The 14,334-nt window shown below is 39.4% G+C and overlaps 2 protein-coding genes across 3 annotated transcripts in view; one reads left to right on the forward strand and one right to left on the reverse strand.

The window, feature by feature from the left end:
* LOC135095867 (zinc finger protein 554-like) overlaps nucleotides 1-11,804 on the reverse strand; it is a 101,177-nt gene extending 89,373 nt beyond the window's left edge. Inside the window, exons 1-2 of the mRNA XM_063997009.1 lie at nucleotides 11,666-11,804; nucleotides 10,474-10,590 (exon numbers count right to left, since the gene is read on the reverse strand). Of these exons, the coding sequence (XP_063853079.1) occupies nucleotides 10,474-10,534 (61 nt within the window). The 5' untranslated portion in view covers nucleotides 10,535-10,590; nucleotides 11,666-11,804. The remainder of the gene's footprint in view (nucleotides 1-10,473; nucleotides 10,591-11,665) is intronic.
* LOC135095868 (putative nuclease HARBI1) lies at nucleotides 5,142-11,672 on the forward strand. 2 transcript variants are annotated; one of them, XR_010264535.1, is made up of 6 exons: nucleotides 5,907-7,040; nucleotides 8,241-8,403; nucleotides 8,741-8,877; nucleotides 9,069-9,176; nucleotides 9,516-9,642; nucleotides 10,498-11,672. XR_010264535.1 is itself a non-coding variant. In XM_063997010.1 (3 exons), the coding sequence occupies exons 1-3, from the start codon at nucleotides 7,020-7,022 to the stop codon at nucleotides 8,848-8,850; spliced, it is 294 nt and encodes a 97-aa protein (XP_063853080.1). In that variant the 5' UTR covers nucleotides 5,142-7,019; the 3' UTR covers nucleotides 8,851-9,061. The 2 variants fall into 2 exon arrangements, 1 of the variants encoding a protein (XP_063853080.1); XM_063997010.1 differs by lacking the exons at nucleotides 9,069-9,176; nucleotides 9,516-9,642; nucleotides 10,498-11,672 and having other exon boundaries at nucleotides 5,142-7,040; nucleotides 8,741-9,061.
* Nucleotides 11,805-14,334: the final 2,530 nt, after the last annotated feature.

Here is a 14,334-nt window from a genome sequence, read left to right on the forward strand (position 1 = left end):
CACTCGGGAACACCAGCAGGCTAGACAAGAGATGCTAAGGGTACCACGTCCCACGTGATTCACGCACAGCCAGACAGAGCGGGTAGACAAACAGTGGGCAACACTCTCTTCCTTTACTAGTTCCGTTAGTTACAGGCAGTTACAGACACAGGCAGTGACAGTCAAACTCTTCAGGCTCACGCAACAGGCACTCGGCACGGAGGACACGCAAAGACAAGTTATCCAGAGCGGGGCCAACAACACACTGCCCAGTCACTGCAGTCACGCGACTTCTCTCCCGCCATCCATGCACCACTGCCAGACACCAGGCACAGCTGACACACACACACGCACGTCACACACTCAATCCCACAGAAAGAAATAAAGGCAACTTAGACTAAACAACAATAATACCCGGGCGTTACAGTATGTTCAAAAAACGCGCCAAAAGTTCGAAGCACGACTTGATCCCCTGAGCATTCCACCTCGTGTTTCGCGTCGTCCCGTCACTTGTCCTGGTGCTGCGAGTGCTGTGCGTGCCTCGGTGGTGCTGCGAGTGCTGTGCGTGCCTCGGTGGTGCTGCGAGTGCTGTGCGTGCCTCGGTGGTGCTGCGAGTGCTGTGCGTGCCTCGGTGGTGCTGCGAGTGCTGTGCGTGCCTCGGTGGTGCTGCGAGTGCTGTGCGTGCCTCGGTGGTGCTGCGAGTGCTGTGCGTGCCTCGGTGGTGCTGCGAGTGCTGTGCGTGCCTCGGTGGTGCTGCGAGTGCTGTGCGTGCCTCGGTGGTGCTGCGAGTGCTGTGCGTGCCTTCGGTGGTGCTGCGAGTGCTGTGCGTGCCTCGGTGGTGCTGCGAGTGCTGTGCGTGCCTCGGTGGTGCTGCGAGTGCTGTGCGTGCCTCGGTGGTGCTGCGTGTGAGTGTTGGTGGTGTGCAGGCTGTGCTGTCCTGAGGGGGTCACATTTGCAGCAGGTGTCAGTTTGTGGAGGTGTAAAGGCGGTGACCAGATTTTTTGGGGAAATTGTGTTGAGGTGGTCACTCAGAGCAGACCTCAGATGCATTTTATTTATTGCATTTTTTTATTTATTGTTTTGTTTGTTTATTTATTTATATTTTTTACATGTAGAAAATTTTATAAGAAGCTTTCTGGGGGGATTACCGTAGCCTACTTATTAGCAGACGCAATTAAACCGTTTATTTGTTTATTTCTGCGCAAAATATGACGGCTATTCAACATGTGATCTGTACAGTGAAGGAACCAGCTGTGAAATTAGTGAACTGAATGAATCTAAACCTAACTGAACCCCGAGATAGAAACGATAATATCACACCAACATTGACCACCTCTTCCTCTGCACCCGTCTCTCTCTCTCTCTCTCTCTCTCTCTCTCTCTCTCTCTCTCGGGTGTGTGTTGCCAGTTATGAAGGGAAGTCTCTCAGAATCGCCAAATTAGAAGGTGGAAAGGAGTCATTGTTGCCATCACTATTTAATGCTGTGGTGATGAACTACTGCTGTCAAGGGTTCCTCCGGTCACCACGAGGAAAAACACATCCATTAAACTTTTTCTCATATTCTGTACTTAAATGTTGTCCCAGGTGCACACTGCTATTACATTTTTCCTTATTTGATGTGGCCAGATTACATTTTTTCCTTATTTGGTGTGATCAGATTACATTTTTCCTTATTTGGTGTGGCCAGATTACACAAATTCCTTATTTGGTGTGGCCAGATTACATTTTTCCTTATTTGGTGTGATCAGATTACATTTTTCCTTATTTGGTGTGGCCAGATTACATTTTCTCTATTTGGTGTGGCCAGATTACATTTTTCCTTATTTGGTGTGGCCAGATTACATTTTTCCTTGTTTGGTGTGGCCAGATTACATTTTTCCTTATTTGGTGTGGCCAGATTATATATATTCCTTATTTGGTGTGATCAGATTACATTTTTCCTTATTTGGTGTGGCCAGATTACATTTTTCCATATTTGGTGTGGCCAGATTACATTTTTCCTTGTTTGGTGTGGCCAGATTACATTTTTCCTTATTTGGTGTGGCCAGATTACATTTTTCCATATTTGGTGTGGCCAGATTACATTTTTCCTTATTTGGTGTGGCCAGATTACATTTTTCCTTATATGATGTGGCCATATTCACCTCTAACCCTTTATCTGCTAATTGGTACACCTCTCCTTAATCACCAACCTTTCTGACACATCTTCACTTGTACCATAGTGGCTAGAAATTCCAAATACATTCTTTTTAATCCCCCTTCTTGCTCGCAGATACCTATAAAAGTTTCCCACATTATCTCTAGTGCTGCTAATTGTATCTTGTTGCAGTGGAAGGGTGTTGAAAGTTGCCATGTTTTCCTATGTCAAAATTCAGACTATTACTACTGTTCTTGGTTCTGTAGCTATATGTAAGGCAGTTTAGTAGTAATAGTAGTAGAAGTAGTATTTTTTCCTCTGTGTGTGTGTGTGTGTGTGTGTGTGTGTGTGTGTGTGTATATATAAGTGTGTGTGGTATATAAGTAGGGAAGCTGTGCTGGTGCTGCCCCATTTACTATCGTCCAGCTTGTCCTTGAAACCCTGAGTGTATCTTGCGTGAACAACATCTTCTTCCAAAGTATTCCATGTCTCTACAATACTTTGAGGAAAGGTGCTCTTTTTAACATCCCTTGTCGGGTGGCCTTTTTCAATATCCCTTGTACAGGTGGCCTTTTTCAATTTCTATCCATGTCCTCTTGAATCTCTTACGTCTCATGTTATCAAATCCTGCTGGTCCACTTTTTCTAATCCATTCGTCAGTGTACACACCGCAGTCAGGTCTCTTCTCTCCCTCTGTTGTCCCAGCGGCTGTACATTCAACCTTCTCAATCTCTCCATGTGACAAGTCTTCGAGACTCACACTTGGAAGGCGGTGGCATTTTTTAACATTTTCATTTCATGGACGTCGGTCTTGAATTGACAAAAATTTTTACCCTATGTTAGGTAGCATATTTCGTTTTTGACAAAAGAGAGAGAGAGAGAGAGAGAGAGAGAGAGAGAGAGAGAGAGAGAGAGAGAGAGAAAGAGAGAGAAAGAGTTAGGAACATTGTTATTGTTTTTTTTTCAATTCCACAGTTTTTGGTGGAATCTTTATAGGCGACAAAGTTAGCAGCTGTAAAAATGTTAATTCTTTTTCTCTTATTCCCACTTTATTCTCTCTCTCTCTCTCTCTCTCTCTGTTTAGCCTTCCCTATTTTTGTTTATTTTCTTTTGTTTTATTCACTTCTTTCTCTCACTGTCTCTCCTTCTCCCCTCTCATTCTTCTTTTCTTTCTTTCTCCTTTCCTATCCTTTATTCTTATGTTTATTCTTCTCTATTTTTGTTTATTTTCTTTTCTGCTCAGTTCTCTCCCACTCTCTCCTCCTCCTCCTCCTCCCCTCTCTTTATTCTTTCTCCTTTCCTCTCCTGTTTATTAGTCTTTTTTATCTTTTTTCTTCTCCCCCTGTCTTTGCTCCTCTCTCTTTCTCCTTTCCTTACCTTTCCTCTCTGTTATTCTGTTTACTTTTTTTCTTCTTTAATTCCTTCTCTCCCTGTTATTCTATTTACTTTTTTCTTCTTTAATTCCTTCTCTCTTTTTCTCTGTAATTTGATACTTCAGTGATTTGGTTTAGTTAGTATTGGTGTCATCATTCTTGAACTTCCACTCAGTTTTATAATACAACATCTCTACATATATGAAGTTTTGTAGATGTGTGTGTGTGTGTGTGTGTGTGTGTGTGTGTGTGGAAGAGAAGCAGAATAAGGAGGCAAGGTGAGGCAGAGTTAGTATTAGTATTGTTGGTTTTGTCATTTCATGGTCTCTCTCTCTCTCTCTCTCTCTCTCTCTCTCTCTCTCTCTCTCTCTCTCTCTGTTTTCATAAGGCCCTTCCATAAAGCACTAATTCAGTAGCTGTGGATGTTATATTGTGGTTACAGTAAAATTGAGAAAGACAAGTACATTTAGTCATAAAAGTGTGTGTGTGTGTGTGTGTGTGTGTGTGTGTGTGTGTGTGTGTGTGTGTGTGTGTGTGTATTTACCTTGTATTTACCTAGTTATGTTTTACAGGAAAAGAGGCATGCTGGTGCTGTCCTGTCTCCACATCTATAAGTGCACAGTTTGGCTTTAAATTCGTGAATGTTCTTTGCTTGAATCACTGTTTCATTTAAATTATTACATATTTCTGTGCTTCTGTTCAGTAACTGTATTTCTTGATGTCTCTTCTCCACGATGTCATCTCTAATTTCATACCATGTCCTTTTGTGTGTCTTGAGTCCCATACAAACAGGTCTTCTTTTTTATCATGAGGTGACCAAACAGCTGCAGAATATTCCGGTCTGGGTTGAATCATAGATTTTATCAGCTTTTTCATCATCTTTTCATCCATGTCAGTAAATGTCCTTTTCATCTTTCTCTCTTTCTCAGTCACTCACAGGTTCCCCTGACAATATTGTTTATATATTTTCTGGTTATAAATTATCACTTATTGCAATTCCCAAATCTTCTTCTTTTTTGGTTTTCTTAATTTCTACATCTCCCATGGTGTAGAATCTTGTCTGTCTTCTTTTGCTCTTCCCGTGCTCCCTCACTGCATTTCTTTGCATTAAGTTCCATTTCCAGTCTCCTACTCCACTCATGTATTTTATTCAGATCCTTCTGTAACATTTCACAATCCATGTTATTTTCCACTCTTTTTCAACAGCTTTGTGTCATCTGCAAATAAACTTGTATGGCTGACAACTTCATCCACCATGTCATTAATATATACTACAAACATTACAGGAGCCAGAAGTGTTCCCTGTGGAACTCTGCTCATAACTTTGCACCATTCTGATTTTTCACCCTCAATTACTGTTCTCATTTTTCTGCCCCTTAAGAAGTCTGTTATCCAGTCCAGTGTTTTGCCCGACAAACACACAACATTTTGAATTTTCTGTAATCATGGTGTGGTACTTTATCAAATGCCTTTTTATAGATCCAAGTAAACACAGTCTGACCAGCCGTCCCTCTCTTGGATTATATCAATTGCTTTATGGTAAGAACTCAATAAATTTGTGACACAATCTTCCTCTTCTGAACCAGTCAGTGTGTATGATTCTTCTAGATATTTCATCCATCTGTCTTTAACAATCCTTTCACATATTTTTGCAATAACACCTGTTAGGGACACCGGTCTGTAAATCAGTGGTTCTTCTTTATTACCTCCTTTGAAAATTGGTATTCTATTGGCTCTTTTCCAGTCTAGAGGGACTTCCCCCTCTTTAAATGAAAACACTATTATATTATGTGTCACCTCTGCCAGCTGATTGCTACATTCCTTCATTATCCAGTTTGACACATCCAGCCCTTGAATCTCACTTACATCCTAATCCTTCATTATTTTCTAAACTTCTTGAATGTCCACTTGATGTTCTCTCAACACTTTGTCCGTGTGTGGTGCTCTTTCTCATACAAAGTTTTCTCAGGTTAATACTGGCTGGAAGCGTGTGTTCATTAATTCAGCCTGTGACAGAGCATCTTCATAAACAAAGTCATCTACCTTTAATCTATACTTTGTTTCTTTTTCATTTTTCAGTTTACACATCTGTAAAAGAGTTTGGGTCATTCTTGCACTTGTCTACTACATCTTTCTTTTAATTCCTTCCCTCTTCTCTCAAGATTTGGACATAATCATTTCTTGCTATTTTAAATTCTTCCCATTTCTTTTGTCCTCCTTTTTCTCTATCTATTCCAAGCTGCTACTTTTTCTCCACTTGCTAGTCTGCATCTTTTCTTTCTTTTCCATCTCATTAATTGTGATCTTTGGTGTTTATCTATTGACCCCTTCATTATAGATTTTCATAAATGTACCTCACTTGTCCTGCTTTTCCTGCTTAATTCTCACCATGAACAGTTGTTTCCACTCTGTGTCCACAAAGAATTTCCTCAGCTCAATGACATCTGCCTTCCTGTTGTAATATCTTCCACTCTTGTAAGTTCCCCTCCTGGTTTCTATTAAAGTCTTGCCTAATTTAAATTCAATTAACAGATGATCACTTTTGCCCAAAGAGCAATGAAAATTTATCCGCTCAATGATGTCAAGTTCATTGGTAAACAGTAGATCGCACCTTGGTGCCTCCTCATCCCCATTAAATCTGGTGTTTTCCCCAATCCACTGGGTCATAGTGTTAGACATTACTAAGTTTAGCTGTGCATTTCCCCATCATTCTTCTTCCTCTTCTGCAGTCCATTCTTTCCAGCACACTTCTTTGCAGTTAAAGTCTCCCATAAGTGTTATATTATTACTCTCAATATTTTCTTTAGACAGTTACTAGGATCTCTTAACATTATTTTGTAGTCCTCCTGATTCCATGCATTGGTTTTTGGTGGTACATGTGCTGCTGCAAAATCTCTTTCCTTCTTTCTTCATTTTCATGCTAACTGCTCTTCTGATCTTGCTAACTGCATGCCTCCCCTCCTTCCACGGCCTCGCCCCACAAGACTTTCTTCTTTCTCTCACCCCTATTCTGTCCACCTCTCTAATGCAAGAGCAGAAAATACCCCAGAAAACACACTGGAAAATACTCTAGGCTTCTCAAATGCCCCAGAACACACCCCAGGCTTAGCAAACCTCCCAGAACCCACCCCAACTAACACCCCAGCCAGTCAGCCGAGCCCCAGCACCCGCCAGTCACCCCCCCTAGCCGTCCTCCTCACCCGGCGCACGACGCGAAAAATACTGAACGAAAAACAACTGGCGGAGACGATCCAACGCGAACTGAACAAGACCTATGGGGAAGGAGTCGTCAGAATCATGTTTTCCAGTGATCCTGAAAGCCACGCTTTCAGGATCACCTTGACCCCTTGGCATTGAGTGATAATGAGCTCTTTTGGGATTGCCTTGACCCCTTGGCATTGAGTGATAATGAGCTCATGCTCAAATATCACTTCCCTCGGCAGACCTAATCCTCTTGTGATTTGGTAATTACCAATTTACACCCAGGTTTTGCTGTCCCTGAGATTGTTTGCCAGTGGGTCCTTCCAAAATGTCATTGGAGACACTGCAGGTAAGATATGCTGGTGTTGCATGCTTCAGCACAGGGGCTGGCTGTTTTGGTAATTGTCAGGGAGCCTTTTTCCTGACCTTATTACTGGTCTGTTCTCTTACATTCTTCGCATATACCTTTAGATACACATAAAACAACTTTAAGATGAGGAAGAAGTGCCCCTGCCCTTCAGGAGTCCAGGGGATGGGCTAAGGCCCCCCAGAGGCTGCCAGAGGTTAGGTTAGTCACCGCACACTTATATTTGAAACATTACCTAATCTAATGTAACCACAGGGGCTAGACCCACCTTTACAGACACTAATATCAGTTAGCATAACCTCTGGAACACCCCTGAAGGACGGGGACACTTCTCCCCCATCTAATACTATGTGTTTCAGGTTTATCAAGAGGTTTGTGAAAGAATGGAAGAGGATAGATGTGTAACAAGGACAAGAGAGGACTCTAAACAATTACTACTAATTTTTTTTTTGACAAACTGCACAATATTCCATAAATAACTTTAGTAGGTGAATAAACTGATGTTCATTGGGGTGCATAATATTCAAGTGTGGCTGACTTTCAAGGATAAAAGGCATTAAAGTCAACTTCCTGCATGCCACTGTTTATAACGCTGTAATCCAGTGTTAGGAACTTGTCAAGCTTAGTTCCTGGTGTCAAAATATGTGAGTGCATAATTAATAAGGAGGGATGAGGGATGATGCTAACCTTACAAAACCAAACCTTACCAAACCTGCCATCAAGCACCCCTGGGGCTGCCCCTTCCTCACCCACCCCATTATTATTCATGTGTACAAATATTTCTAGACTTGTTAGGTTTATTTCTGACATGTTTCTAACACTGTCCTAAGGATAACTTAATTTACTATACTGCTGGCAAAAAAAAATTGACAGCAGAAGTAATATGTGTATGGATATGATGGCAGTGATTGAAGTAATATGTGTATGGATATGATGGCAGTGATTGAAGTAATATGTGTATGGATATGATGGCAGTGATTGAAGTAATATGTGTATGGATATGATGGCAGTGATTGAAAGAACACTGCATTACATGCAGAAGGATCATTAAATTTGTGACTGATTTTTTATTTATTTATTTTTTTTATTTTTTTTTTTTTTTTTTTTGGCCTGCAACAAAGATGTATCTTATTTAAAATAAATAAATAAAATGAAAACTAATGGCTTATAATCTGCCTTCAGACCTACGCAAGCGTCAGCAGAGTCTTTGAGTGTGTGTGCACCGAGTTGAGTGATAAGTCAGTGCAGGAAATCAAGATGCCTCCAACACACCTTGATCAAAGGAGAACTGCACAACAGTTCTTCAGGATCAAAAATTTCCCAAGGGTTACTGGGGCCATTGATGGTAAGATTAACAATAACGTATTTTTGTTTTAAATTTAGTGTTACTGTTATAATCTATCACTTCATCAGTGTTTCCTTTGAGTGAAAGGTATCTCACAGCCTCAAGGTCCTGTTAGGCATTAATAAAGTTTTCAATAATTTATGTATACTGTGTGCATATCCAGTGCAGGGGTGGTGTATGTATATATATATATATATATATATATATATATATATATATATATATATATATATATATATATATATATATATATATATATATATATATATATATATATGATGGATATATGTAGCTACTGTGTAACATGATCATGTAATACTTTCTTTTGTGTGCACAGGCACCCACATTGCCATCAAGGCCCCAGGTGTGGACGAGGCCCTTTACTTTAACCAGAAAAGGTATCACTCCCTCTCAACATCCAACTTGTTTGTGATGCGAATGGAGTGATCCTCAGCTACTGCTCCAGACTCCCAGGTATACAGTATCATTGCATTACATGTTTACCCAACCATGTATTTTATTGATTTTCATGTGACTGCACATGGTTACTGGTATTGCATAAGAAAACAGTGTGATAAGCCTTGACATTAGTTATAAATGGACATTTGACATACTCCTTGACAAGTAATGAATCCTCTTGTAGTATGAAATCTCACTTTTCACAGGTGCCTGCACTCTTACGGAGGTAGCTTGCAGTACAGACCCATCAAGTGTGTGAAAATAATTAATGCTTGCCTGCTCCTACACAACCGCTGCATGAAGTTCCTGATGACGTATGTACTTGTCGCTATTTTTCTGGTAGTTGACGGGATATATCAATATCATGGACATTAGATTTGATTTAACCGAGTACAGTCATGAGTGTTCTTACACTTGTTGTTAGGGTAATGAAATTTGTCAGAAGTGTACCGTCATTTAACGAAAATAACATTTGTTTTTTTCCTACAAAGGTGTCTTGAAAGTCATTATGGTTTGGGCCAGTTTTGGATCACGAAAATGCTAAATGTCAAACTACACGTCTGTTCCTCTCGTACAACATAAACTTTAAACAAATGGAAGGGTTAGGTTCCAACCCCTAGACCTCTCAAACCCTCACAAAAGTCTGCTTACAGCTACCACCTCTTGAGGATGAAGCAGTGCCCCATGCTGGTGCCGACCCTGCTGTGCTGCAGAGGGGTCTACGTGCTCCAGGCAGAATTGTGCAGCAAGAAATCATACAAAACTTCTTCCAGCAATGAAGTAAGGAAGTCAGGTATCATTTACCTATGTCAGTAATCATGTAATGAGTGAAGTAATGGTTTCCCATGTATCACTGCATACTACATGAAAGAGATGAGTGCAGCATTTTATTTCATTAAATACTTAAGTGGCTTGCTAGTATTAGGTATGAATAACACAAATTAACACAAAATGAATTAACACAAATAATACAAAAAATGCTGTAGATTTATTTAAAAAAAATTAAATGATTGGTAATGGCAAAGTTTTTGCAAAAGAAAAAAAAAATAACATATGAGCATAGTTCAGTTCCTGTAAAAAGTAAAAAAAAAAATAAATAAATAAACATATTTATAGAAATGCCCACCAGCAGGTCACCACAAAGCACTCTAATGTAATTTTTGTACTTTAAGTAACACAAAGGCATTGTAGGTATCACAGTGAAGAAATGCTTTGGTATTATATTGCACTAATATTAACATGCTACTCTAGGTAAATGATAGAATTAATTAATGAAGTGCTCAGCAAGTGTTACCAGCTGCTGCAAACAAAAAAAAAAAAAAAAAAAAGGTAGAGAATAAGCTGGTATTCTTTGAGTGATGTTTTTTGTTGACTAATTTTTCTTTTAATTATCAGTCAACCTAGTCATGTCTATGTCTATCACATGGTTTTGTTGAGTTGGCGTGCAAGTGTGCAGATCTCTACGTTCAGGAGGATGAGTATTGGACATGATGCAGCTAGCCCCATGGAAGATGATGCTGTGACATAATCATTGTTACATTACAGTACTGCACTTAGTTAAAAATGGCAGTAATTTACAAAATGTAATTTGACCTTTGGTAGTTTACTTACGCAGTGTGGTGCCATCACTTTCAGGGTATGGCAGTCCTGTAAATGCTGTGTGAGACCACATCCACAGCACGACCACCTCCACAGCAGTGTATGTTGTCTCATCTGGAGGTCACCCACCTGCATGGATATGAATGTTGCAATTATCAGCCACTTTGAAGTTCACATGTAAAGCCAAATGAAATTGGTGTAAATCATGAATGTATTAGAGCATATTGATGTTATTTAGCACTGCAGTGGTCACTGTCTCAGACCTGACTGCCAGAGGTACTGTACATACTCCTATTTATAATCCATTGCTTAGTTGGTTCTTGTATGTTTATTGACTATATGGGTAAATTGTGTAACAGCACCAACAATGAAATACAACAAGTACACGAGCAAACTTTTTAAATAATTGCCAGGGTTTTAAGCACTGCTAACAGTCATCTAACCTAACTAACCTAACCATAACCTAACCTCAACAAAGTAAAACCAATATTCAAGAAATGAAATTCATTACAGCAGTTTGGGTCCCAAAGGTTGTGCAGAAAAACTTTTTTTTTTGTCCCAATATGCAACAAAGTCATACAGAGGAAGTTGTTCACATTACTCAAAACAGTGTCCAGCAATGCCCAAAACATTAGTCAATTAAATTCCATAAGCAATTAGGTCAAGACAAAATATTAAGCAAATATGGTAGTGTGGGTAAATTTTTACTCTATGTTCATCTTTTCCACATGAAACTATTTGCTTTTTGTCATTTTTGGCATACACTGAATTAGTATGTTAATCAAATCTGATGTAACATAACCAAAGTAATCTAACAAAACCAAAGACAAACCTGAAATAGCTAAAATAACCTTGCTTCTCTAAAAATATGTACATGTAGCCGTTTAACAATTGCTGTCATCATTACAATTAATTTGCAGTTGGTATATGTGGGGTTCAAATTATTCTGGAATGACAAACTGTATCTGATGAGAAGGGTAGGAAAGGCCATGTTGAGACTGGTGAAGGAGTAAAAGAATACCCTACTGTGTGTGTGTGCTGGAACCATAAGCCATGATTTCACTTACTTGTAGCAGGACATCACTCCATTTTTGGTAATATCACCCATCCATATAGCCCTCTATCCCTCTTCTGTCTCAACTGCACCATGCTAGGTCTGCAACTATGCCAATGAAGATGTGATAAGAATAACCAATTAACTCACCAGTGCCTGCAGTGTGACACTGTTCTGCAGCAGCCTTGCTCTTGACCTGGGTCGGAGGTCCTTAAATTTCCTCTGGACCTCAGGATAGGCAATTGCCGTGAAGGGAAGACAGCTGAGTCTGGGCAGGTTGAGAGATGTGATGCTCAGCAGGGCAGAGAGTGGGTAGCGAAGTGCAGTGCAGTGGGAGTAGAAATGGCATTTCTACTCCATACCCTGAAAGTGATGGTGCCACACTGCTTAAGGTCAAATTACACTTTGTAAATTACTGCCATTTTTAACTAAGTGCAGTACTGTAATGTAACAATGATTATGTCACAGCATCATCTTCCATGGGGCTAGCTGCATCATGTCCAATACTCATCCTCCTGAACGTAGAGATCTGCACACTTGCACGCCAACTCAACAAAACCATGTGATAGACATAGACATGACTAGGTTGACTGATAATTAAAAGAAAAATTAGTCAACAAAAAACATCACTCAAAGAATACCAGCTTATTCTCTACCTTTTTTTTTTTTTTTTTTTTGTTTGCAGCAGCTGGTAACACTTGCTGAGCACTTCATTAATTAATTCTATCATTTACCTAGAGTAGCATGTTAATATTAGTGCAATATAATACCAAAGCATTTCTTCACTGTGATACCTACAATGCCTTTGTGTTACTTAAAGTACAAAAATTACATTAGAGTGCTTTGTGGTGACCTGCTGGTGGGCATTTCTATAAATATGTTTATTTATTTATTTATTTTTTTACTTTTTACAGGAACTGAACTATGCTCATATGTTATTTTTTTTTTTTTTGCAAAAACTTTGCCATTACCAATCATTTAATTTTTTTTAAATAAATCTACAGCATTTTTTGTATTATTTGTGTTAATTCATTTTGTGTTAATTTGTGTTATTCATACCTAATACTAGCAAGCCACTTAAGTATTTGATGAAATAAAATGCTGCACTCATCTCTTTCATGTAGTATGCAGTGATACATGGAAAACCATTACTTCACTCATTACATGATTACTGACATAGGTAAATGATACCTGACTTCCTTACTTCATTGCTGGAAGAAGTTTTGTATGATTTCTTGCTGCACAATTCTGCCTGGAGCACGTAGACCCCTCTGCAGCACAGCAGGGTCGGCACCAGCATGGGGCACTGCTTCATCCTCAAGAGGTGGTAGCTGTAAGCAGACTTTTGTGAGGGTTTGAGAGGTCTAGGGGTTGGAACCTAACCCTTCCATTTGTTTAAAGTTTATGTTGTACGAGAGGAACAGACGTGTAGTTTGACATTTAGCATTTTCGTGATCCAAAACTGGCCCAAACCATAATGACTTTCAAGACACCTTTGTAGGAAAAAAACAAATGTTATTTTCGTTAAATGACGGTACACTTCTGACAAATTTCATTACCCTAACAACAAGTGTAAGAACACTCATGACTGTACTCGGTTAAATCAAATCTAATGTCCATGATATTGATATATCCCGTCAACTACCAGAAAAATAGCGACAAGTACATACGTCATCAGGAACTTCATGCAGCGGTTGTGTAGGAGCAGGCAAGCATTAATTATTTTCACACACTTGATGGGTCTGTACTGCAAGCTACCTCCGTAAGAGTGCAGGCACCTGTGAAAAGTGAGATTTCATACTACAAGAGGATTCATTACTTGTCAAGGAGTATGTCAAATGTCCATTTATAACTAATGTCAAGGCTTATCACACTGTTTTCTTATGCAATACCAGTAACCATGTGCAGTCACATGAAAATCAATAAAATACATGGTTGGGTAAACATGTAATGCAATGATACTGTATACCTGGGAGTCTGGAGCAGTAGCTGAGGATCACTCCATTCGCATCACAAACAAGTTGGATGTTGAGAGGGAGTGATACCTTTTCTGGTTAAAGTAAAGGGCCTCGTCCACACCTGGGGCCTTGATGGCAATGTGGGTGCCTGTGCACACAAAAGAAAGTATTACATGATCATGTTACACAGTAGCTACATATATCCATCATATATATATATATATATATATATATATATATATACATACACCACCCCTGCACTGGATATGCACACAGTATACATAAATTATTGAAAACTTTATTAATGCCTAACAGGACCTTGAGGCTGTGAGATACCTTTCACTCAAAGGAAACACTGATGAAGTGATAGATTATAACAGTAACACTAAATTTAAAACAAAAATACGTTATTGTTAATCTTACCATCAATGGCCCCAGTAACCCTTGGGAAATTTTTGATCCTGAAGAACTGTTGTGCAGTTCTCCTTTGATCAAGGTGTGTTGGAGGCATCTTGATTTCCTGCACTGACTTATCACTCAACTCGGTGCACACACACTCAAAGACTCTGCTGACGCTTGCGTAGGTCTGAAGGCAGATTATAAGCCATTAGTTTTCATTTTATTTATTTATTTTAAATAAGATACATCTTTGTTGCAGGCCAAAAAAAAAAAAAAAAAAAATCAGTCACAAATTTAATGATCCTTCTGCATGTAATGCAGTGTTCTTTCAATCACTGCCATCATATCCATACACATATTACTTCAATCACTGCCATCATATCCATACACATATTACTTCAATCACTGCCATCATATCCATACACATATTACTTCTGCTGTCAATTTTTTTTTGCCAGCAGT

Source organism: Scylla paramamosain, unplaced genomic scaffold (genome assembly GCF_035594125.1).
Source record: "Scylla paramamosain isolate STU-SP2022 unplaced genomic scaffold, ASM3559412v1 Contig2, whole genome shotgun sequence".
Taxonomy (NCBI): domain Eukaryota; kingdom Metazoa; phylum Arthropoda; class Malacostraca; order Decapoda; family Portunidae; genus Scylla; species Scylla paramamosain.